At 34.8% G+C, this 27,993-nt stretch overlaps 1 protein-coding gene across 1 annotated transcript; it reads right to left on the bottom strand.

Annotated features, from left to right (window-relative positions):
* Positions 1–27,781, bottom strand: LOC141396716 (uncharacterized). The gene is made up of 5 exons (XM_073972353.1): positions 27,694–27,781; positions 18,767–18,899; positions 17,544–18,706; positions 1,285–1,417; positions 1–1,223 (listed from the first exon to the last, which is right to left on the bottom strand). Exons 1-5 carry the CDS (start codon positions 27,747–27,749, stop codon positions 45–47), a joined length of 2,664 nt encoding a protein of 887 aa, XP_073828454.1. The 5' UTR covers positions 27,750–27,781; the 3' UTR covers positions 1–44.
* Positions 27,782–27,993: the final 212 nt, after the last annotated feature.

Genomic DNA, 27,993 nt, shown 5'->3' with positions numbered 1-27,993 from the left:
TCTATTATATGCTTATATATTTTACTCTCATAGAGAGAATATGATTAAGTTAGATTATTTTGCTGTGTATTATAGTTTTTTATATTATTACGTCTACGTCTTGTTCTTTTGGCGAACTCTTCTGGATGACACTTCTTCTCATGATGATATGTACCAGTACGATAATTAAAAGTTCTCGGACAGTGTGGACATTGGATAAATCTTTCGGGTTGACCTTGATTATTATGTTTGTCGGTATGAGTGCTGGCCAAGTGTTGATTCACACCGGATTTATCCTTAAGCGATTTATGGATATTACAATGTTCCCGAAGAGTTGCCTCATCAGCACAACGTAGTCCACATAAGGAACATTTATAACGGTAATCACAACCATCATCGGAAAATTTCGCACTTGGGTGCTTTTTGTTTGTGTGAGAAAGTAAAGTAAATCTTGTGGTAAAACATTTGCCACATAGCTGGCACTTGAAAGCCTTGGGATTCAAGTGAAGAATAGCATGCTCTTCGACTCGGAAGCGATATTTTAATTTGCGGCCACAACACAGTATATAGAACTCCTCATTAGGATGTTCGGCAAGAAAATGTTCCTTTAGCAAGGTAAAAGTGGTATACGGGTTTGAACAGGATTCACACTTTAGATAGGGTCTCCATTTGGCTATGATCTCATCCATTTCTGCTTGAGATTTTCGATTCTTTTTACTGGATGAGACGTTTATTTCATCGTTCGTGTCTGGTGATTGTGCCGCCGAACTTCTTTCTCTATGTAATGGATCATCTGAACAATTTGAGTACTCCACGTCGTCTTTTAATTCATCAACAATAAAAATATCACAACCTTCTTCATCTGTAAACTCTTCGTCGACATGCATGGGATTTTCGATTTGAAATGGAATACTTTCCTCATTTTGTGGAACAGGAAACTGTTCAATCTTCTGAGTTGCTTCTAAATTATCATCTTCTATTGTTATAGTGCCCGGAACATCCTCCTCCCTCTTAATCTCCTTTGTTATATCTATTTCTTGTGGGAAATCATCAACATTATTGTCTGACGTACCCGGATCAGGTTGTAGTTGACCTCGAGCTATGACACTTTCAGCTACCGTGTGAAGATTTGCATGTAACAATGATACAGTTTGTTGAAAATTATTAAAACCAGAAATGTGATGCCAACATTGCATACATAAAACGGCAACTGCATTTGTGTTGTCCTTTTCAACTTGCAAAAACTAAAATAATATACATATATTAGGAACTAGAAAAATGAAACTATTGATGTGGAGGAATTACCGTGGGGTGAAAAAATTTTATTGTTATTGTATAAATTTCATTTTTAGTACCATTTGCATTGCGAAGCCGTATACTGTCAGTACAAGATTGTCGGCATAAACGGCATACATTGGGGCCGGCCATTATCAAAAATCTAAAAATTGAAAGATCATTTATTGACTTCATTAACAATATTGAGTTGTGGGAGACATAGGAAGAATCAGTGCATGTGCCATGACTATGTTTAGGTCTCCTTCGTATTAGTGGATACCGAAAGTAAAAGGGGATAACATCTTTGTATTTTTTCCATTTACATTATTGTTATTATTATACCCTACACCACTATGTGGGGAGGGTATTATAAGTTGGTTTTGGCCAAAAAGTTTGTAACGCATCGAAATAATGGTCGCAGACCCATACTTATATATACCAAAATGAATGTCTCGACGAGCTGAGTCGATCTGGCTATGTGTGTCCGTCCGTCTGTCCATCTAAACCTTGTAATCACGCTACAGGTCGCAATTTTGATCGGATCGTCACGAAATTTTGTATGTTGATAGGGGTCCCGGAGGGGAAGAAGCCTATTGATTTTGGTGATGGTCGGATAATATTTAGGGGTCGGAAAGGGCAAAAAACTTAGGTGGATAAAATGACAACGTTTTTTTCCAAAGCGAATATCTCAGCTTCTATATGGGGTATACCAAAAGCAAAACCTGACAATGAAAGTAGAAAATATCACCTTTCTAATGATGTAAAGCAGGTGCTCGTAGGTGATCAAACAGCGAAGATATCACAATAGTAGCAAATCAAACCCCAATTTTCATTTTTGCGATTTTAATTATATTGACGAATATCACAGCTTTGGTTGAAAACTTTCCAAAAGCAAAGTCTGACTGTGAAAGTAGATGATCCCGTCTTTACAATGATGCAAACTAGGTCGGCGTAGGTAACCAAATAACGGAGATATCGCAATAGTCGGTAATACATCCCATTTTTCTATTTTTTTGGAAATCACGCTACAGGTCGCAATTTTGATCGGATCGTCACGAAAATTTGAGGGTTAATGGGGGTCTCATAGATGAAGAAGCCTACTGATTTTGGTGATGGTCGGATAATAATTAGGGGTCGGACCGGGCAAACACTTATTTGGAGAAAAGTCAACATTTTATTTTAAAGCCAATATCTCTGTTTCTTTAAGAGGTATATCAAAATCAAAACCTGGGAAGGAAAGTAGAAAATATCACCTTTACAACGATGTAAAGTAGGTTATCGTAGGTGGTCAAATAGCAGAGATATGGCAATAGTCGATAATGCATCCCATTTTTTTGTAATCACGCTACAGGTCGCAATTTTGATCTGATCGTCACGAAATTTTGGGGGTTTATGGGGGTCCCAAAGAGAAAGAAGCCTATTGATTTTAATGATGGTCGGATAATATTCAGGGGTCGGAATGGGCAAACGCTTATTTGGAGAAAGGTAAACGTTTTATTTCAAAGCCAATATCTCTGTTTGTTTAAGAGGTATATCTAAAGCAAAACCTGGCAAGGAAAGTAGAAAATATCACCTTTACAAGGATGTAAAGCAGGTTGTCGTAGGTGGTCAAGTAGCAGAGATATGGCAATAGTAGATAATGCATCCCATTTTCCGATTTTTTTATATTCACGCTACAGGTCGCAATTTTGATCGGATCGTCACGAATTTTTTGAGAGTTGATGCGGGTCCCACGGAGGACGAAGCCTATTTCGTTTGGTGATGGTCGGATAATATTCAGGAGTCGGACTAAGCGAAAAGCTTATGTGGAGAAAAGTCAACGTTTTTTTTATGCGAATATCTCCGCTTCTGGTTGGAGTATACCAAAAGGAATACCCGTCAATGGAAGAAGAAAAGATCTCGTTTATATTGATGCAACGTACGTTGGCTTAAGTGAGCAAACCGAGATATTGCAAAATTCAGTAATATACCCAATATTTCCATTTTTTGTAATCACGCTACAAGTTGGAATTTTGATCGGATAGTGACGAAATTTTTGGTGGTAGATGGGGGCCCCGCAGAGGAAGAAGCCTATTGATTTTGGTGATAGTCGGATAATATTTAGGGGTCGGAATGGGGAAAAGCTCATTTGGAGACAAATTCAAAGTTTTATTCTTTGTGAATATATCGGCTCTAGTAGGGGTATTCCAACGGCAAAGCCTGTCAATGGAAGTAGAAAATATTACCTTTACATTGGTGTAAAGCAGGTTGGCGAAGGTGGTCAAACAAGGGAGATACCACAATAGTCGGTAATGCATCCAATTCTCCCATTTTTTGCAATCAAGCTACAGGTCGTAATTTTGATCGGATAGTCACGAAATTTTGGTTGCTTATGGGGGTCCCAGAGAGAAAGAGGCATATTATTTTTGGTGGTAGTCGGATTATATTCCCTAAAATAAATGTTTACCAGTGAAAAGTTTATGCACAGGGGTAGTGGTGTAGGGTATAACATGGTCGGCCCCGTCCCGACTATAGCCTTTGCTCACTTGTTGAATTGTTATGTTGAATTGTGCGATTGTGTGTGTTTGTTGCACAGTTGGTATCTAGGCGTTGCCAGATTTTCTAGAAACATCTGCAACGAGAAGTTACTGGGTATAAATACAGAGGAGAGAAGTCAGTTGTGATCGAGACGGCAAGCTGTGTGCTCAGCTGTGTGCTCAGTAAATAAAGTCGATAAAACGAACCCAGTAATGTAATGTTTGTATACATTGTTTCTTAAACATTTTATTGTTGCATGCATTTTGTCTAGTCTTATTTCTTCTATGTCTTCGATAAAAAGCTTCAATTTAAATATCACAAACGCATTCAGCGGTGGGTTTTTTCGGTATTTTTCGGAGCTCTAGATGCAAATATTTTCCTCAGATAAAATATTAACTTAGGAATGGGAATGACAGAAATTGGAATTATTTTTACGATATTTCAAAGACATAGAACTGTATAGGCTGGAAAAGATGCATAATGCACAAATGTTTATGAAACAAAGTATATAAACATTTTACCAACAACAGGGGTATTTTATTAAAAAAATTAGTTATTATTGTCTAAACTAATTTTTTATTCACGCTATTTTTATTAATTAGACTTTGAAGCATTTATTTGACAATTTTTAACAATTTCGAAGTAAAAATAATTTACATTTTGCTGTCCCTAATCATAAACAAAAATGGCAGAATTAAAATACATATGTATTTTTTAATTATTTATTTTTCTAAAGTGTTCTTTTGAATATTCTCTATCACCACAGCATGGTAGAACAAAGTCCATATTTATATTAGGGAATTTTCCTTGCGGAAATTGTCATTTTGAAGAAGAGAGAGGTGAGGCATATTGTAACCCTTTGCCTCTCAACAACCTCTCTTACCCACAAACTGGCAATTTGCCGCAAGGTAAAATAAATACTAAACAAATACAACTCAACAACAACCACATAGACACCTGTTTTTGTTTGTAATTTTAGTGTCACCGGTATATATAAACAAATGAAAAACATCAATGAAAATGTGTTCCTTTTTCAGTTTGAATGTTTTCACATCATTCCAAAAATGGATAATTTCTCACAGAAAGTAGAATTCTTGCAAAAATGTTTGGGATCGCGGGAAATTCATTGAAAGAAGAGATGATATATTTTTCCTCAAAAATATGCATATATCCCTATAGATATATAGATCGAAAATAGAAATAAATATATAAAATATCGTACGGAATTTGACACTAATAGTACGTTCATATAACCAGGGGCAGGATGCTTGTTCTATAAAAATTTCAAATGAAAAATATTTGCTTTGTAATATTTTTCATTCGACATTTATTTCCTTTATAAAATGTTTCATTTCACATTTTCACAGAAACAGAATTGAACCCCAAATTTAACGAACCCACTGCGTTTCAAATGTCAATTCCATTGCTTATATTTCAAATAAATCCTCATAAAGAAGGTTATCCCTACAGACCAGCGGCTCAATTCTGTTTCTATGAAAATGTGAAATGAAAACTTTTATAAAGGAGAAAACTGTCAAATGAAAAAAATTATAAAGGAAATATTTTTCATAGAACAAGAATCCAGCCCCAGTTCAGTCAGCTCGGTATTGCTGTTACCTTACACCACCATGCCGCCACAGCAACAATTTTGTAGAAAATTTTGCCATTTTCGGTTGTGGTGAACTTCCAAAATAAATTAGCTCACTTGAAGATTTTTTAAGATTATTTTCGAATTTTATTGCAGTAATTTTTTTATTTGAGATCAGGGCGAATTTAATAAGGTGATCCAAAAGGCGAATTCAAGCGGGTCTTCATTTGCTGTCAAAAGTTTCAATCCAGAACTAAAAAGTTTTTACACATTTTGCACATTTTTTCCCCAAAATGCGTTCCCGTACACCAAAAAAGTTGAAATATGTTCACTTCTCTTTGAACAAAAATGGCGCTGAATAGCTTTCTCTTTAGAAACTTTTTACACGACAAATTTGGGCGAGCAAAAATGAGCAACATGTTTGCCGGCTTCTGATGGCTGACACGCCGACTTTGGCATTTGTTCCAGTTTTTTGATGTTTCTGCTATTTTTCCGTTCCCGTACATTTTGGAAAAATGTGTATGTGGAACTCATTTTTGAAGGCCAGAGCAGAACCAATCGTCGCTTGCTTTGCTTCCCAAATGTCAAATTATAAAGGAATGCCAGAGCCTCCTAAAGCTAAACCATGATACAATAAGAAGGTAGCATTATCAGCCCAGCTGATGGTAACATAATGTGTCAATTGCATTGAATTTATGTCAAATTTTGACATCTTATGTTACCAAAAACGGCAGTTGCTGCTACCTTCTTATTGTATCATGAGCTAAACGCAGGCGGATTTGCAAAGAGGCTCTGGCATTTCTTTATAATTTGACATTTGGGGAAGCAAGCAAGCAAGCGGCGATTGATTCCGTTTCTACCTTAACAGTTTGCTTTTTTGACACTTTTATCATTAAAAAAGTACTGAAACGAAGTTAAAATTTTTTCCGCGAAATATCCACAAAGATAGAAGAAAATGGTGAAATATTCTTCCGAAGCTAAAAAAAGGATGTTGTACACAGATATTGTTTACAGAAGCGAAATATTTGTTATTTACTTTTGATTAAGAATATGTTTTGACACTAAATGAAGATATCAATTGGTATTATTCAATTCAATTTATTTAACTTGTAATGTAGTGTAATCTAGTGTAAATTACAAAATGCATAAGAATTGCTTAACCAAATAAAAAGGAAAAACTACTCGAAAAATATAATGTAAGACCAAGAAACTTAAAACTAATATAAAAATATGCATACCAATAATATATCGTCACCATAAATGCCCGAAGACGTAACCGACATGAAAATCGAAATTCGTTTTTTGACGTACATAAAGCTAAAATACATGCCCTGGTAAAATTTCAAGCTTCTGCGTTCAAAAACAGCGATCCTATTCAAGAAATGGCCTTTCGGAAAATGGGAAAATATTGCAGATTTTGTTGTAATGGAGGATCTCAAAACTAAGCACTTCAGCGGTTGTGGTTTCACTACATATTCCCCTTCGTATATGATCGATAATGTCTCATATATTCGCCTTCATAAGATTAATATTCCATAAAACAGTTTTTAACTTTATAACGTTTTTTTCTTCTCCTGTAAAGTTTTGGATTTGTGGGTTACGTCTTCGGGCATTTATGGTGACGATATACAGATTTACTTTGAAGCTACTCCAAAATTATTATTATTATTGATTGTATCACCTTCTTTCTTGCACCATGTTTGAGTTCAAATGTAAAATATGCCGACCACTGGTACATGCTGGATTTAAGAGCACTTACCCTACTTTCTATCTGGTCTTAAAGAAGTCCACCAACTGATTCTTGCAAAAAAACCGGCATTTTTATCACAACTATTGGTCCTTTTACTAATTAAGGCATTCGTTTTCTTAGACCCAATCTACATTAGGCAAGTCTCAGCTTGTAGGAGAGACACTTAAGGGGAATGGAAGTGGAAAAAATTGCTCGTACCGGCAATTTTCAGGCAATTCCTTTTATATGTTTCGTTTTTGACATTATTTCCAATGTTTTGAAAACAAAACTTGCCGAAACAGAATTGCTTGGTCCCAATTTACATTAGGCGAGTTTACTTGCGGCAATTGTCAGTTTGTAGGTGAGAGAGGGTGCTGTAAGGCAAAGGGTTACCATATGCCTCACCTCTCTCTCCTACAAAATGACAATTGCCGCAAGTAAACTCGCCCAATGTAAATTGGGACTTTTATAAACGCAAGAGGGGCAAGTTTAAAAAAGAACGAGAAAAATTACCGCAAGGAAAATCGCCTAATGTAAATTGTGAAAAAAAAAAATTATTTGACAAACTATAGCTTTGTTCCAGTAATTTTTTTAATGATAAAAGTGTCAAAACAGCAAACTGTCGAAAATGAGTTCCACATACACATTTTTCCAAAATGTACGGGAACGGAAAAATGACAGAAACGCCATAAAAACTGTAACAAATATCAAAGTCGGCGTGTCAGCCAAAATTTGTCGTGTAAAACGTTTCTAAAGAGAAAGCTATTTAGCGCCATTTTTGTTCAAAGAGAAGTAAACATTATTCAACTTTTTTGGTGTACGGGAACGCATTTTGGGGAAAAATGTGCAAAATGTTTTAAATGTGTAAAAACTTTTTAGTTCTGGAACGAAGCTTATATGTAAAAGCTTTTCAGTTCTGGAACAGAGGTACATATACTGGAAACATGGTGCAAGAAAGAAGGAGATACAATAATACCACCTGATGTCTTCATTTGCTGTCAAAACATATTTTTAATAAAAAATAACAATTTTAAATTATAGTTAACCTTCGCGAAGAGTATTGTACCGTTTTCTTCTACCTTTTGTGAATATTTCGCGCAAAAAATGTTTACAGCCCAGCAAAAATTCGGATCCATTAGTCATTACGTAACCCATTACAAAGTAATGTAAACAAGCTTCTTTTCCCATTACAAGTAATCTGAAAAGTAATGGGATACTTCTTAAAAAAATTACAAGGCAAACCTACTTACTTTGCTCCTCGCTAAGTAATGAGGACGATGGCACAGTGAATGTGTGTCCGACTACAAATCCTAGGGTTATGTGTTCAACTCTCACTGTATGCACGCGAGTTTTTTTTAATTAAAAAATAACAGTTTGTGTTGCACATGTGCACTGCTCATTTAAGTTCTTAAGCAACCCTTAATGTTCGTGTGCGTGGCATAGTATGTAGTGTCTTTGGCTAGAAATCAGAGGGATCGTGTGTTCAACTCGCACAACGAGCGAAAAAAAAATAAAGTAAAATAAAAGTAAGAAGTGTGATGAAATTAAAAAAATCTCTACATCAACTGTTCTAAAAAAAGATTTTTTTTCAACTTACTTTTCAACTTCTAGTGGCCACAGAATAACTAGTTATTCTAGTGGTCATAAAATAACTGCAAAATGAGTGCGACATGCCCTTGTAAAAATAATGGGGAAGAAAGGGGGTTTGCGAGTAGTTACGGCTACCAAAAATCCCTTACAAAACCCATGATTTTGGGAGGACTTTTTTGCTGGGAGCAAATGAAAACTAAAAAAATCGTATTTTGGATAACCTTCTCGTTTTTTTCTTTATTGAACAATTTCGTTTTCGAAAAGCATTTTGTAAAAGTTTGTACAAATTTGTACAAACTTTTAGGTTATCGAAAAGACCTACAATAATACCAACTGATGACTTCATTTGCTGTCAAACACACATTTTTTATCAAAAATAAATAATAGTACGTTTATATATAACCGGATTTAACAAACCCACTGGGTTTAAATGTCAATTCCACTGCTTATATTTCAAATAAATCCTCATAAAGAAGGTTAACCCTGCAAAAGGCCATAATATAAACATGGCCTAACAAATACTTCTCTTCTATAAAGAATATCTGTGCAACATCTTTATTTAAGTTTCGCGAAGAGTACTATACCCCTTCTACCTTTTGTGGATATTTCGCCCAAAATATGTTGACAGCAAATGAAGACTACGGCCTAAATTCGCATTTTGGATCAACTTCTTAAATTCGCCTTGACTGGAAATATACCATTAGCATTTTAAAAACTTTAATTTGGTCGAATAAGGCAATCAAGCGGCAACCCTGATCATCTTTCTATTCGCCTTCATATCTTTTTTAATTCGCTCGTTGGCAACCTAACTATGTAGTATGTTAGGTTTTACCCAAACGATACACACTAACTACCCGCTATGAATTTGTAAGATATGTTTACAAACAAACATGCAACAACAAAGACTTGAAGCAGTCTGTAAAATTTCTTTCACAGAAAAAATAACACACAAGGAAAAGGTTTACTCTAATTTCAGCCCATAACATTGCCGTAACAACAAAACAGTTATTCTATCGTCACCTACTGTATGTTCGCTGCTTAACAACAGAAAACATTAATCTCCCCTAAATTCATTCTTTCATATATTATGGACAACCATGCATCAATGATACGAATCGTATGTATACATACATATGTATGTACTCAGTTCGCCGATTAAATGGGAAATTCAAACCGAAAATTAAGAGCAAAAAGAGCCAACACAGAGAATGTTCGACACCCAACAAAAATACAAAATTCTTGTGTTCGAACGATAAATGTACACTAGATAATAAATATATACACTCACTTTTAGTTATTGGAAAAAAAGACGGTCGATGTTCCGTATCACTTTCAGCAACAGTTTTACACCGAAAAACACAAGCAGACGCTTTCACTGTTCTTTTAAAACTGAAACGACCGAACGAACAGCTAACGCTACACTAGCGTGTGCACGAGAAAACAAAAATTTTTCAGAGTGAGAATATAACTGTTTGGGAGGAGTTCAACCATAGGTACCTACATAAAAAAACAATAATTTAAGTATTCTATACGTGTTTTTGAAGTGGAAATAACTTGGTAGTGTAGAAACACGTAAATGTACATATGTACTCGGCTAGCTAGTAAATTAGTTTTCTTTATTATCCAGACGTGTGCACGAGCATCCATTGGTGTTGTTGAAAATGGCAAATAAATTAAGAAAAATCAACATTAGCAAAACTCTCTTAGATTACATTGTTACATGCAAATCTGTATTTAAACAATTGGCATACATAAAACAAAGTCTTGTGCCAGATTATGAAAATTTCCATGAAAATGTTTTAAGCTTTTGGGTAAGAACGGAGAAGGGGAACTCCTTCACCTGCGCTCCGCTCTCTGCTAAAAGCTAAAAAAATTCATGTGCTATTTTCAATGTCTGACACAAGTGAAAGCAACTTGAGGTTGTTTATGCCACGTTCATACGATATGGTACATACACTTCACGTCACTAGAATAGAACACCTACATAAATGTTTGTTAATGTTAGCACATTTATTCCAAAACGAATGAATCTACTTTTTTAATCTTGTATGGATTTAAAGTCTATGATGTTCCGTATCAAACATATTTTTATCTCTTCGCAAAATGATTTTCTGATAACTTTTCCGATGGCACTATGAAAAATATCCATTTATTTTTTGTCATCAGGACAGGACGATCATTATACTTTCGCGATTTTGAGATTTTAACGCCGAATTTTTTTTCAGTCTATAAAGCAGGGCTTTCTAATCATTCTTCACCAAAGAAAACCTATTATTAATTCCGCGGACACCGAAACAACAGCGTAAAAGGGACTTAAATTGATAGATACTTGGAATATCAATAGGAATGGCGCAGTTATGTAAGTCATATTTCTTCACAATAAGATAGACGACGGATACAATTGAGTGCTTCAGATTCTGATAAGATTAAGCATTTAAAAAGAAATTATAAAAACGTCAAAATTTCTTATACAAGAGCTGAACGATAACTATCTGGCCTAACAACCTGCCTTCGTCTGCCACACAAACAACATCCTAATACGCCTAAAGATCGGCTTAACCACCCGTGAAACGTGGCGTAATGGCTGGATGCGTGGGACTTCGGTAGACTCGTAATTTTTCAATGTATCTCATAGGTTATGAAAGCTCAACTCGAAAGAGAATTAATTAATTAAAATTCACTATAAATGACCTTCGCCTTAATAAGGCAAAAATAAAAGAAAACGCAAATAGTTTTTTTTTATTTTCTAAGTTATCCAGCATGATTTGATGTTTTGTTCAATATAATGATTGTTCCGCGAACAAGTCTACCGATTAAAGGTTTGGAAATATGCTCCACATTCAGAGGAGGATAATCTGATATGAAAACATCCGCTATTTTAATACACTGAGGGAAATTGTAATACGTACATTCGTTTTGGGATAAATATGCTAACATTAACAAACACATAGATGTTCTATTCTACTGACGTGGGGTGTACTTCATAACTAGGCAATTGAACAAGTGGTATCGTAAAATTGAGAATATGTTATGTCAAAAATTTCCTTATGTTGTTGGGGGAATTACAACAAAACAACTTTTTTACAAAGGAGGTGGTAACGTACAATTTTGAATATGTTATGTCAAAAATTTCTTTATGTTGTTGGGGAAAATACAACAAAACACTTTTTTTACAAAGGGATTTCACACTTCATATTCGAACAGCTGGTGTGACACCATTACCTTGCTAATTGTGCCATTCCAGCTAACATTTTTTTCCGAATTCGGTAAGAATCTCTGCACAAGTTGCCGATTCTGATGCCGAATTCGGTACAAATATTGTATGGCCGTGTCCACCGAATTCGGAAAGAATTTTCTGAGAAAATTCTAACAAAATATTAGAGTTTCGCAACGAAATCGGTCCGAATTCGGAAAAAAATTCTTGAAAATTCGGTGGAAAATTTAGATTTTTTGAAGAAAACCGGTCCGAAATCTGGAAAAATTCGAAGAAAAGTTTAGATTTTCTGAAAAAAAAAATCGAAAGAAATTCTTGGGCGCTGACGCCTTTGATACTAAGGCCATGTTTATATTAAAGCCTTTTGCAGGGTTAACCTTCTTGATGAGGATTTATTTGACGTATACGCAAAGGAATTGACATTTGAAACCCAGTAGGTTTGATTAATCCGGTTATATATAAACGTACTATAACACACAACACAGAACAAATATCCCCCCCACTCAGGGACAAGTTGCTTTTTAATGCGCTATTTATGGATGATTCTAATTTCAAACGTCCTAATGATTTTCCCTGTTGTAATCATTTTGTGATTAATAGTAGAAGAATGTGCACGAATATGTTGAAGCTATCAACACTAGCCTGAATTATTATATGTTGCATTTATATTAAAACAATTCAAAAACTGTATATGCGAATCTTATAAAAAAAACACTATGTTTTTCGACAACAGTCGGAACGAGATTCTTAAGGTTCTTCAGAAAATGTGCGGAGATTCTTAAAAAAAGTTTTAGAAAATCGGTAAAATTTCTAGAAAAATATTAGAGAAATCGACAAATATCTAAAAAATTTCGGAAAAAAATCGGAAATCAGAGCCCTCGGAAAAAAATGTTAGCTGGGATGCTTATAGTCCATATTAGTTTGTTCCTTTACTTTTTTAATATTAAAAGTGGTAAAAGAGAAAACTATTAAAATTTCAATTTTTGCTCTCTGATGACAATTTTTACCAGAAAAGTAAAGGAACGGAAAAATGGTAGATCTGGTAACAATGTCAACAAGAAACATAAAAAATCAAGTTTCTTCTTTTATTTTACAAGGTGGCGCAAAAGTAATGCTCCTATCAGAAAATGCTATAAATTTTGCGATTGGCATCTAATGTCAGTTCTGTTTTGACATTTGTGTAGGAAACACATGCGAAATACACGTTAATAAACAATGTTACGCTATACTGCTCCAAAACGAAGAGGAAGATGATTTTTCATCAAAAATAATCATGAGTGATGATTTCCATCTTAGCGGGTACGTAAATAAGCAAAATTTACGCTTCTGGGCACTGAAAATCCGCGTGTAACCCATGAAGAGCTATTACACCTACTCAAAGTCTCTCTCTCAGCACTTAAAGACAATATCCGTCAAGAATATGAGGACCTATCGCCGGAAGTTTTGGTCAAAGTGATGGAAAATGCCAAAAAAGGACTCAAATGACAATAAACTATGGTGGCGGCCATTTATTTGACATCATATTTTCGACTTGAAGCAAAAGAAAAAAAATTAAAAGACCAAATAAAAATAATCCACAAGAAGAATCAAAGTTTTTCATTTTTTTTTAAATTACAGCCAAAAAAACGTCGGAAGTTTACTTTTGCGCCACCTTGTACATAGAATAACATTCTGAGTTGATTTACGCATGTCCGTCTGTCTGCCCATGTATTTTTAAACAAAATACAGCTCACATTTATTGTCCGATTCGTATGAAGATTTGGCAAGATAGTTCTTCCAAAGGACCAACGCTATTTATTTTTGTAAAAATCGGTTCAGATTTGGATACAGTCCCCGTATATATTTTCGCCCGATTTGAGGTGTTTGGTACACCAATCAGCAATCCAATTTTGATAAAGTTTGGGATATATGACGGAATTTGCACTAGAAAAAAGTTTGTCAAATTATATTGAAATCGGTTTAGATTTGGATATAGGTCCCATATATATTTTCGCCCGAATTGTGGTATTTGGTGAACAATCGCGCTATGTATGACCAATTATTATGAAGTTTGGGATATATGACGGAATTTGCGATTGAAAAACTTTTACCAATTTTATTGAAATCGGTTCAGATTTGGTTATAGCTCTCTTATATATTTTCGCCCGATTTTAGGTATTTGGTGTACCAATCTCGCTATATATGTCCAATTTTGATGAAATTTTTAATGTGTGAGGGAATTTGGACTACAAATAAGTTCGCCAAAGTATTTTGGAAACGGTTCAGATTTGGATATATGTACACAGCTCCCATATATGTTAGTCAGATTTCTTGTAGTTGACGCACCATGTCGTCGCTATTCTGTAAAAATGAGTAGAAAGTATTCTCGTAAAATTCCTTTTGGGGGTGAAAGCCCTTGATGAGTATATCCAGAACCCCAAAGGGCAGATCCGCCGTAGTAGGTAGGTAGAAGCAAGGCACATTTATAAAAGGTAGAGTGACAATCAGCTGTATTTTTACTTTTTTGGAAATTTGGGTTTCAAAATGTAATAGGGTCTACTCATGAAATTTTAAACTTCAAAATTTGCTACCTTAAAATACTTCTTTCCATCCTAAACGTGTAATAAAATGACTACGACAGTTCTGAATTCTATATATATACTACATTTTGGTTCAAATTTGTTCTATCACAAAGGATTTTCAAAATATATTTATGTTTTTCCTGAGAAAATTTTTAGAACGATCCTATTATTCAATATTTTCTTTTACATTTAATGTTCAATAACAACAATGTTGTTAGTCGTTGTACTTCATGCATCTACCATATTTAATGTGCCTTGGGTGGAGATATTTGTATAAGTAACAATTCCCACTAAAACTATAAAGTTTTTATAAAATTTGTGTATAGATATTGTTGACCTTTGATCAGTAATTTTTGTTTCCATTTGTTCGGCTTAAGGTCAGAAAATTAAAAACAGAAAATTTTTCGGTTTTTAGTTTATGTTTTATTTCCGATATTTCGACTATCTTCGATAGTCATCATCAGGGATTTATTTGCTTTAAAAGAAACAATTATCATTTGTTTATATATAAACATAAATAAAACAATCATATAACAATATTTACTTTATTTTAGTATTATTTGTTATTAAACTGCAACCGCTTTGTCATCCTCTTTTGCTGACATTAACTTTCCAACTAAAGTTCTTTGGTGTTTTTCAATTGTATTCCTATAAATCTGCGCACAGTGTTCTGTGTCAGACTTATAATTCATTCTGTTTTCGGCAGGTACGTTCACAATATGCAACATTTCTGGTATGAATCTGCGTTTGTAATTGTTTTCCTGCGCTAGGATATCTACGTCTTTAAAATTGGGCGTGTGTCCTTCTTTGATGCAATGGGCTGCAAGAGCTGTTTTTTGCTCCAGTGGCTTACTTTTAGCGATTTGATCAGATTTATGGGAACTGAGCCTGGTCTTTAGTTTTGTTTTTGTTGTTCCAACATATGTCTGTTTACATATATTGGATCCGTCACCATTGCATTTGATTTTATACACCACATTAGACTTCTCTTCATTTGGTACTTTTGACTTTGTTTGACTAAAGAAGTTGTTGTTGGTATTGGAGCTTCTGAAAGCTAACTGGTATTTTTCATTATTAAATAAATTGGAATGTGAAAAACGTTCAGAAAAGCCTGGAATGTATGTTGACCTTTTGTATATTTTTTCGACTCTTTGAATGTTTCGATCGTTTTTGTTCTTTTCTACGTGTTTAATTAAGCCATTAATAGTTTTAGTGGGAAACTCATTCATTTTAGTTTTTATAAAATAAATAAATGTTTTCATATTTACTGGTTAAATATAAATGTAGATACTTTTGTATTTTATTTATACGATATTCACTCTTATTTTTATGGTTGTATTTTTCATACCATAGTCCGGTCAAAATAAGGGGGAAATAGCAAAAATTCCCACAAAGCTGAATTTTGGTGGAGAGCTAGGGTTAGCCATTAGAAGCAACGTCCTAAAAGTCCCCATCGATCCCATGTGTGCAAAACAAGTTATTCGGGGTCAAAGGTAATTTTTGGAGGCATTATTCAGTTTTTTTAATTTTTCTCAAAAACGCTAATACTTAGCAAAAGCCCGCTAAAGTAAAAGTAATTGTCTACAAGATTGGTCTTTATGATTCTTAAAAAAGACTTACCATTTTCGAGATATATACATGTAAAGGTCAAATAAAAAATTAGCCGCGTAAGTACATTATGAGGCGAACCGGTTAAAGTAACGACACTATGTGTTAAATACTTCCGTAAGCTTTCAAACGATACCCACTTTGCAGTAATCGGTTCAGTAGAACCGGGTCTAACCCGGTTTTTAAATTTGGCCTTTCGGGTTTAATAACCGCCGATCCGCAACCGTTGAAAATTATACATTTCCGTAATCAGCGCAACAAACCCTACCTTCGGACAAAACTTGAAAAAAATCGGAGAGTTTTCGTTGGGGTCGTTCCCGTTGGACTTTCGATTATACATGTGGGTTAAATGGGCTATTTTTGCATAAAATGACTCTAACATTGAATAACTCTACTAAAGATAGCTATAATTTCACTCTTCAAGAAAAAAAATATTTTTTGGGGGACAGACCCGATTACTTCGCTTATTTTAGCCGGTTCGTCTGAATATGTGCATATTTCCCTTATAAGTGCATAAAAATCATGTGTTTTTTAGAATAGCTATATCTCAAGAATGGTTCCTTCTAAGAAAAAAATTATTAGGATCAAACTTGTAGATAATTTTTCTGTCTACGATATTTACTTTAGTCACTTTTTGATTAGAGCAACCGTTTTAAAAAAATAAATCCGAAAACCTAAAAACCCCTAAATTTTGACCTTTGACCCCGAATAATTTTTTTTGCACACATGGGATCGATGGGGATTTTAGGACGTTGCTTCTAATGGCAAATTCTAGCTTTCCACCAAAATTCAGCTTTGTGGGAATTTGTACTATTTCAATGTCTATTTTGACCGGACTAACCATTCATATTTAATATTTCTTTATAAACACCACTCAGATATACACAACCTCTATTTGTTTTTTAGGGTACATAATGTTGTACGCTACGTTGTTTTTTAATTTACACGCAACCTTTATAACGTAGGTACCCAACCATTACGGTTGGGTACGTGGCTGTTACTTTACAAAGGTGGTTGCGTACCAAACATGTACGCTACGATTTTCGTTGGGTACATGTACAAAAACACTAAAACATTTTTTAAAGTTTGTGTACATGTACGGTACCTAATCGTAGTGTGACTTTTCATGCTAGGTACGGTACAAAACGTTATTGTACGGTACCTTAATGTATGTTTTCAAACGCTGGTCGGAGGCTGAGGTTATATCTCTGTCGGCACAGCTAAATGTTGGCGACATTTTCTGGTGACAAACAGTAGGTCCCATATCAATGGAAGAAGTCGCCCTTGTCCATTCGGGGATGTTTGTGGAAAAAATATAGCTATAGATTAATACTTACATGCGCATTTTTGGCCTTCAAATTTGAATTTGTGGTATACGGTTTTAATCTTTATTGTTATAAAATAACATAAGTTTTTTCATCAAGTATATGATTATATATTCTACTCTCAAAGAGAGAATATGCTTGATTTCGATTAGTTTACAGTGTATGGGTTTTCTTATTATTGCGTCTACGTCTTGTTCTTTTGGCGAATTCTGCGGGATGACACCTCCTCTCATGATGATACAAACCAGTACGATAATTAAAAGTTCTCGGACAGAATGGACATTTGGTAATTTTTGATGATTGACCTTGATCAACATGTTTATCGGGATGATAGCTGGCCAAATGTTTAATGAGACCGGATTCCTGTTTAAACGATTTATTACAATACATACAGTGATACATTTTTGTATTTGTATGGATATTACAATGTTCCCGAAGAGTTGCCTCATCGCCACAACATAGTCCACATAAGGAACATTTATAACTGTAATCACAACCATCCTCGGAAAATTTCGCCCCCGGATGTTGTTGGCTTGTGTGAGAAAGTAAAGTAAATCTTGCGGTAAAACATTTACCACACAGCTGACACTTGAAAGCCTTGGGATTCAAGTGAATAATAGCGTGCTCTTCGACTCGGAAACGATATTTTAATTTGCGTCCACAACACAGTATATAGAATTCCTCATTAGGATGTTCGGCAAGAAAATGTTCCTTTAGCAAGGTAAATGTGGTATAGGGTTTCGAACAGGATTCACATTTTAGCAGGGGTCTCCATTTGGCTATGACCGCATCGATTTCCTTTTGAGATTTTCGATTTTTTCTACTGGCTGGGATGTCTATTTGATCATCGGAGTCAGATGATTGTGCAGCCGAACTTCTTTCTTTAAGTAGTGGATCATCTGAATATTTTGAGTAATCAAAGTCATCATTTAACTCATCAACAATAAAAATATCACCATGTTCTTCATCAGAAAACTCTTCAGCGACATGTATGGCATTATCGATTTGAAATGGAATGCCTTCATCATTCTGTGCCACTGTTGCTTCGGAATGGCCATCTACTATTGTAATAGTGTCTGGATCACTTTTGATCTCCTTCTTTAGAACTATTTCTTGTGGGAAATCATCAAGATTATTATCTGATGTACACGGATTAGGTTGAAGTTGACCTCGAGCTATGACATTATCAGCTACTGTTTGAAGATTTGCGTGTAACAATGATACGGTTTGTTGAAAATTGTTAAAACCGGAAATGTGATGCCAACATTGCATACATAAAACAGCAATTGAATTTGTGTTGTCCTTTTCAATTTCCAAAAACTAAAAAAATATACATGTATATATTAGGAACTATGGGCATGAAACTGTTGGAGGAATTACCGTGGGATGGAAAAATTTTATTGTTATTGTATAAATTTCATTTTTAGTACCATTTGCATTGCGTAGCCGTATACTGTCATTACAAGATGTGCGGCATAAACGGCATACATTCGAGCCAGCCATAGTGAAATATCTAAAAATTTAAAGATCTGTAATACACGCAGAAAAATATATGTTAGAAATATGGATCCAAACAAATATTTGTTTGGGACTGATTGCAAACAAATATATGTTTAGAGCCAAACATATTTTTTGTTGGTGTCCAAACAAATATATGTTTGCAATATTTTGTAACATATCTCAATTTTATATGTTTGGGTACCAACATATTTTTTATGTTAGAACATATTTGTATGGGGGGAGAGGATTTTTGTCAAAGAGAGTAAGAACAGGGCTCTCGCAGCTGCGGAATGCTGGTTTTTAATAAAGAGCTGTGTGCACGGTGTAATAGAAGACGCAGACGCAGTGTATGCGTAAAACACGTGTGTTTCGTGCTTTGTTCTTGTTAACCAACGTAGCAAGCGAAGAGGAAAAGAAAAAATGGTATTAATTATGTTGGTCAGTGTTCTAGAGAACATCGTTGAGTAAAGACGGTAAAGTGAGTGAATAAATCAGTGTTTTGTCTTTTCTTAAAGAAATTGTGCTTTTTAGTTAATTAAATGTCGAATACATTTTATAATTGAATCAAGAAGGTGAACGGAAAAATTTTATTAGACAAGGAAGAAATCGCATTTAATATAGGTAATTACATCAATACATTTTTCATATACGTACATATGTATATTTGAAATATGGATGTACCTATTTATTTATATATAAAACCATTTGATTCCAGATGCTGATTTCCCGCTGACGATTTGAACATTGAAGGAAATGTGTTGTATTTCACAACTAAGGGGAAGGGTTCAACGATTCAACGAAATTATATAGAAATAATTTTTTCTTTTTAAAAGTGCGACTTAAGTTATTTCATTCAGTTTTTTCTATTATTAAAGTCTGTTTTGTCTTCCCAGATAGCATTTAGAAGACTGTTTTTTCAAAAATCACATTGAGGAGTCTTTTTAGAGTCCTTTTGGTGATCAAAAATTGATTAAGTCGCTTGTGTGATCAGAAAGGGACTCGAAAGTGACTCCCTGTAATGATTAAAAAGAGTTCAATTTAAAATACAACAACAAATGTGTAGCAATCACAAATAAATCATTGAGGTGTTTAAAATGTGACAATTTTTTGTTATTTATTGTCACATTTTGATCATCTGGAAGATTGAAAAATGCTTAATCAAAAAAGGGTCATACAGGTGTTTGAAAAGTGATTATAATTATGTATACTCTGATCATATTTTGAACAGTTAGGTGATTAAAAACTGATTGTTTTGTTTTATTTTTATTTGGTTGTAAATAAAAAAATAAAATTCTCATATACACTTTCTACAAAATTTTGATATAAATGTAACGTATAATATTAAAGGTACAGACAAACACAACACAACAGGTTTTGCCAAGTGAAATGAAGAAGCAGTATACTAACCACCAAGCAACATAAAGGATAATTAAAAGACATAACAAAGCAGAAAAGACTATAAAACAAAGGAAAGAAACAAAGAAGAATAAAAAGAAATTTTTTTTTTAATTTATTTCGTCTAACAAAAAGACTCATAAATGACTCCCTAAAGACTCATAAATGATTATAAACATGACTCTAAAAAGACTCGAAAAAGGGTCCGAAATTAATCAACAAAACACCAATAAATGATTGAAATACGACTCGAAAAAGACTCATTTGTGATTTGTTTAGAAGAGTCGCCTGAGGTTATGTTTTCCTACCGACAAAGGAGTCATTTATGATCAGAAAATGAGCTCATATTCTAGCTTTTTAATCGTGCAGTCGGATCAAAAAAGACTCGAATTTGATTAAAATTTTCAAAAAATGCTGACTGGGTTTCTTTGGAATTTTCTATGTACTATGTGTCTGTTGTGCTTTTGCTTTTTTTCTATGCCTTTCAATGAAACACCACCATTTATAGATTGTGTATATGTTAGATATAGCCAGTAAGAGCAAGTGAGCATACATTTCAATGTGTTTCACATTGACATTTACGCTCCCTTGCTCTCAGAAAGCTCCCACTAGTGCATGCGTTTGTTTTTTTGTTTGTGGTTTTAGGGTTTGTATTTGTTTGCACCCAAACATATATTTGTTTGCAGGACCCAAACATATGTTATGTTTGGGACTGCTTGCAAACAAATATATGTTTGCTGCAAAATATGTTTGGGACATATGTTAGAGAGGCCATTTTTTTCTGTGTGCAGTCATATATGTATATACAAACGGTTATGACTTTTTTACAACCTCGTATCCCTGTATAATATTTAGATCAGTTTTAACAAAGATTACATAAAATCATAATCAAGGCATATTTGTATAAGGAAAATGCATGAATTACAACAACTAACAAATTTACAAAAACAACATTGTTGTTATTGAACATTTAATGTCAAAGAAAATATTGAATAATGGGGTCGTTCTAAAATTTTTCTCAGAAGAAACATAAATACTTTTGAAAATCCTTTAAAATAGAACAAATTTAATCAAAATACAAATTTAAAGCATACAGAACTGTCGTAGGTCATTGTTATTACAATTTTCAGATGAAAAGAAGTATTTTATGGTAGGAAATTGCGAAGTTTCAAATTTAATGAGTAGAGCCTATTACATTTTGAAACCCAAATTTAGAAAAAAAGTAAAAATCCAGCTGATTGTCACTTCTACCTTATATAAATGTGCCTTGATCATAACTATAACTGCTAAACCTAAATAACGACGGGACGTACAGAAAACAACGCTCTCTGAGCGTCCGTATTACCCATATACGTGAGTTCCCAAATCACATTTAAAACACAAAATCCGCGACCGAAACTTACTTAAATGTTTTCATTAGTAAAACAAATAATTTTCCTTTGGAAAGTCGCCAACGAAACTTTGAGTAGATAATGAAATAAATTAGTTTTATTTATTCCATCACATAACTGACCAAATCAGACCAGTGAAAAAAACTTTATATTAATAAAAGTGGTTTTGTGCGGGAAAGTTTTCAATATTTAAATGGAATAAAAGTTTTTTAGTCTTTAATAGGCAAAAAGATATTCATTCGTGCAACAGGAAATAATTTTTTGAGTACAAAATTTTTCATTTTATAGTATTTTTTCAAAAAAAAAAAAAAAATAATAAAATAAAATAAAAAAAAGTGGTTTGTGCGGAACCTTTTTTATAATTAAATGGAATGAATGTTATTTTAGGCATTTATAGGCAGAAGTTCATTCATTCTCACTACAGGAAATCATTTTTGAGAAAAAATATCAAAAAGTCATAACCATACACCACATTAATCTCTAGTTTAAGGGTAAGTAAACATTTTTATAAAATTCAAGTACACAGTTCTATTTCATATCCCAAGTAAGCAACTAAATAACGGTAAATTCTATAAAAATTGAAAAAATAGGGAAAAACGTGTACATTAGGGTGGTTTTAAAAAATCGATGTCGGATTTATTGTGCGGCAACTCCCTAAATTGTTTAGTTTAGTTAGATGTTAAGATTGCCAAAGTTCGAGTACAATCGGAATATGTTAATACATTCCACTGGGGCCTTAGTTTCCACGGAAATTTTCACAATAGTTTGCAGGATTACTAGTTTAGCCACAGAAATGAACTGGTATTTTTTCATCGATTGGACAATCAATGTGAAAATTCACCTTTGGCCCCATGCAAATTACTATGGAAACTTTGAGGCCCCAGTGGCACGTGTTAACATATTCCGATTGTGCCCATATTTGGCAATCTTAAAATTTAACAAAACTAAACATTGAGTTAAAACTCAAAGGGAAAAAATCAATGTTGGATTTTTTTATGAGTCGACCCCTAAAGTCACCATACACCCAAAGGAAATATTTATATTAAACGCATTTTACACTTGCACTTAATAAAGGTACATATCTTGGGAGTTTATTTGACAGTTATTGTTTGGAATTCACAACTTAAATGATGCATGTTTTATAAAACATGATAATAGTCCGGTCAAAATAGACATTAAAATAACAAAAATTCCCACAAAGCTGAATTTTGGTGGAGAGCTAGGGTTTGCCATTAGAAGCAACGTCCTAAAAGTCCCCATCGATCCCATGTGTGCAAAAAAAATTATTCGGGGTCAAAGGTCAAAATTTCAGGGTATTTTGGTTTTCGGATTTATTTTTGGAAAACGGTTGATCTAATCAAAAAGTGACTAAAGTAAATATTGTAGACAGAAAAATTACCTACAAGTTTGACCCTTATAATTTTTTTCTTAGAAGGAACCATTCTTGAGATATAGCTGTTCTAAAAAACACATGATTTTTATGCACTTATAAGGGAAATATGCACATATTCAGACGAACCGGCTAAAATAAGCGAAGTAATCGGGTCTGTCCCCCCCAAAAAATATATATTTTCTTGAAGAGCGAAATTATAGCTATCTTCTAAAAAAAATTCCAACAAAATCGGAGTGTGTTTAGTAGAGTTATTCAATGTTAGAGTCATTTTATGCAAAAATAGCCCATTTAACCCACATGTATAATCGAAAGCCCAACGGGAACGTCCCCAACGAAAACTCTCCGATTTTTTTCAAGTTTTGTACGAAGGTAGGGTTTGTTGCGCTGATTACGGAAATGTATAATTTTCAACGGTTGCGGATCCGGTTCGCCGATTATTAGACCCGAAAGGCCAAATTTAAAAACCGGGTTAGACTCGGTTCTACTGAACCGATTACCGCAAAGTGGATATCGTTTGAAAGCTTACGGAAGTATCTAACACATAGTGTCGCTACTTTAACGGGTTCGCCTCATAATGTACTTACGCGGCTAATTTTTTATTTGACCTTTAGATCGAGATATCTCGAAAATGGTAAGTCTTTTTTAAGAATCATAAAGACCAATCTTGTAGACAATTATTGAATGTACAACTTTTACTTTAGCGAGCTTTTACTTAGTATTACCGTTTTTGAGAAAAATTAAAAAAACTGAATAATGCCTCCAAAAATGACCTTTGACCCCGAATAACTTGTTTTGCACACATGGGATCGATGGGGACTTTTAGGACGTTGCTTCTAATGGCCAACCCTAGCTCTCCACCAAAATTCAGCTTTGTGGGAATTTTTGCTATTTCCCCCTTATACGCATGTCTATTTTGACCGGACTATAAATGTAAATAACACTGTGCTACAGGGAAAATTTGCAGGGGTTCTAATGCATAAATTCGGTTTTGTGGGAGTCCACAGAAGACGAAAATACCTTTGGTTTCTTTGGGTCACTTCGGCTTTTCATTTTATAACGGTAAATGTAGTGAAAAATGGGCTTTCTTGGATTTTCAACTTTAAACGGACATTACTTATTTTTTCCACAACAGGTGTGCGATTTGGTACTCGAATATTTACCACCAACAATATTTTTACTGATTTTTTTTATTTATTCCAACAGGCCTTTAGTTGTCATTTCACTCCGATGGAGGTCTATTTGGATGACCTCCATCATGGGTCCTCCAACAGCCGTGCATATTGAGAGTCGCTAATTGACTCGGCTCCCTCTTGTGTCTTTCTCGGAGACATAAGGAGAGTGCCACTCTCTTTCTCTTCCTTGTGGAAAACTTCCCATCACTTCACTTCCGAAGTCTCATTCTGTTTTCCAATTACCTCGATAATGCGCATCGTCTCAAGTTTGCGCCATGACCCTTAACGTATACCGCCGCTTTCGTCAGGTGTGCGATTTAGTACTCGCAAGCTTCAATTTTCCATCCTCCCATGTAGGGTAAGCAGTGGGCCCAATTGGTACATTAGGAGGTCCCTTTTGAGATCCTTCAAGGATGTGGTCCAACAGCTTGTCGTTTATATATAATTGTTCCACAAACATCCCAGACGGGACAGGGGAGACTTCTCTCATATCAATGAGTGCACCCCGATTCATATTAGCTCAATGATATGGGACCTACTGTTTATCGCCGAGTCCGAACGGCGTGTCTTACGACACCACTTTATAGAGAAGTTTTACATGGCTGAAATACTCAGGAAATGTCGCCAACATTACTGAGGGGTATTTTGCCACCGTTGAAAATGTTGATGTTGCCTGGCCGGGGAATCCAACCCACGACCTTTTGCGTGCAAGGTGGGTATGCATACCATTGCACAACGGTGGCTTGTCGTTTACCTGTTGATTTTTGTGTAGCTTACTAAATGAACAATCTACTGATCTCAATTAGTCAACTTTCTTTTCTGGAAGATCCAGGATTTTTTGGAGTCTCCCGTAGTTTCACAGATTCTGTGGCCGGGCTCTCCCTCTATATATCAGAGATTATTTGTCCTCTCTGCTAAAGGATACTCTGGACAGTCTATTCGTGTGTCTTTACGAGGTTTGCTGGGGACATTTGAAGTTGTTCTTCAGGAGACCTTATCCATTACGCCGCTTGTAAATAAGTGGAGGGTGTCCCGGATTTTTTCGGAGTCTCACCATCTTCATTACCGAGCTCACTTTGTGGCCCTCTGCTATAAGATACTCTGGACAGTCTAACCTGCGTGGTTTGCTAGGAACATTTGAAGTTTGGAATATTTTTTTTCTTCTTGAAAGGTTTAGCGGTGTTCTCTTCGTCTGGTGACCTTATTCTTTTCGCCGCTTCTAAAGAAGTGGAGGGAGTATTACCTAGGTAGTTTATTTATTCGCGTCTGGTTCTTTGAGAATATGGTCCAAGATCTTGTAGTTTAACATCTTCTTGATAGTTTCCTGCCAATCTTTGTGTAGCTTACCATATAAACGCTCTACTGATGGCGATTGCCGCATAACACTGCTTGTCTCTGTAATACTTTTTGGCTATCTTGATGTAAGAAGATGGCGGTTTTGGCCAACATTCTTTTCTGGAACGTCCATGATTTTTTTTTTGGGTGTCTACAGCAATTTCAGAAGATTCTATGGCCGTACTTACCCTCTTCATGTCCGAGCTCTACTTATCGTTCTCCGTTAAAGTAAACTCCGTACCGCCCCTTCGTGGGCCTTGTGAAGTTTATCGAGACATTTGAAGATGAGAAGTTTTTTCTTGAAAGGTTTAGCGTTCTTCTGGGAACCTTATCCTTTTCGCCGCTTCTAAAGATGTGGAGGGAGTATTATTTATTTCGTTCATTTAGCCGCGCTTGGTTATTTTTAAATTTCGACGTTGAGGATGTGGTCGTGTCGTTTACCATCTGCACGATTTTTGCCCTGTCGATCTTTGTGTAGTTTACCAAATGATCAATCTACTGATGTGGATTACCGCATAACACTGCCTGTCCCCGTAATACCTTTTGGCTACCTTGATGTTAGAAGATGGCGGTGGTCAAACCCTCTTCATGTCCGAGCTCAGTTTCTCGCCCTCTGCTAAAAGATACTCTGGACAATTTCCTCTGCTTTAGCTATGTTCTGTTCTTCAGGGGATCTTAGCCTTTTCGCCGCTTCTAAAGAAATGGAGAAGTATTATTTATCTCCTTTATTTAGTCGCGCCTGGTTCTTTTTAAACTTTCGTCGTAGAAGCCCTGACCGCTACACCCTGTTTTTGTAAGTTTTTGTGTACTATCGCTTACTTCATCTACCATCTTGTGGACATCCTTTTTTTGGGGTTTTACACAACGGTAATGATTATTTGGGGTAAGGTTAAAGTTAGATGTCTCCCTAAGCTTCCCTGTCTCGTCCTCCCTGTTTCCTTTAGGTGGTAGCAGTACCTTCAACCACAAATACCAACACACTCACATCTGTGGAAGGCGTTTGCTCACAATCGCTTGATGACGACGAGTCAAGCTGATCACTGGTTCCCCCTGTAGTGGGTTAACTTTTATTTAATTTTCATAACTTCTTGCACTATTTCTTTCTTCCATCTTTGTTTTTTTGGCCCCATACAAATAATAATATGGAAATAAAGATCGGTTTGGAGGTCAAGTTTTAATATTAACCGATCACCATAAAATATTATATTTAAGGTTTTTGAACCAAATGGAAAAAAATAGTGGGTATGTATCTCAATAAAAAAATCTTTTGCTTTACTAGGATAGACCCATTTTGCAAAAGATGGTGGCGTATTTGTTACTACGACATCATCTTATTCTCTATCTCGACCATCACTTTTCACAATATTCAGAATAAACACAATGGAGCAAAGGGGTTCAGGTGGAGTTGTGGTGGCTGTGCATCTTCGAAAAGAAGTACATAGATTAAAGTTTTGCAAGAGTTTAGTAATGTTTGATGTCTAAATTATTTCTAAATTTGAACAAAATTTCAAAATTTTAGTGCGTCATATTTTGTGTTACCTATAGTTAACTTCGTTGTAAAGAATAAAATGAATTTGTGTTTTTTGGTAAACTGAACTTATTTGGCCGAATAATACAATTTAAGACGGCAACTCTGATCCCCTTTCTGTACCCCTCTATTCAATTTTTTCAACTCGCTCTTTGATAACCAAACAATGTATGTTCAGTTTTAAACAAACGATACATTCCCACTATGAATTTGTAAGATATTTAGTCAAACATATGTAGATACGAACACGCAACAACAAACACTTGAAGTAATCTCTCTGTAAAATTTCAGATTTACAAAGAATACTAACGTCAGCCCATATCAATGGTGCACAAGAAGAGAATGCTATTTTGGGTTTTTGTATGGGAAAGAGAGTTGTAGTTAACTTTTTCGTAAAGACGCGTGCATGGCTGGCCCATATACATTGTCGTAAAAACAAACGAAAGTTTAGGTATGCATGCCCACTGTTTTTCAACATAAAAAATCCTCTCTGAAAAAGTATCTCTTAAATATTAAGTATGGACAGCAATGCATAAAAAAACGAATCGAATGAAGTATGTACATATATGTATGTATGTATGTTGTTGGTTCACCGATTAAAAGCGAAATTCAAATAAGAAATTAAGAGAAAACAGAGAATGTTCATCATTCAACAGAATTCTTGTGTTATTGAAAAAAAAATAGTATGCCGATTTTCCGTATAATTTTCAGTAACAATTTTACACAAAAAAACACAAGCAGACGCTTTCACTGTTGTTTTAAAACTGAAACGACCGAACGAACAACTCACACAATATTATCGTGTACACGAGAAAACAAAATTTTTCAGAGTGAGACTACAATCGCCTGGGATGAGTTCACCCATAGGTACCTACAAAAAACAATAATTTAAA

This window comes from Musca autumnalis, unplaced genomic scaffold (genome assembly GCF_047663935.1).
Source record: "Musca autumnalis isolate F117 unplaced genomic scaffold, ASM4766393v1 scaffold_3, whole genome shotgun sequence".
NCBI lineage: Eukaryota > Metazoa > Arthropoda > Insecta > Diptera > Muscidae > Musca > Musca autumnalis.
Note: the sequence above shows the minus strand (reverse complement) of the source record. Positions and strands in the feature narration are given on the sequence as shown.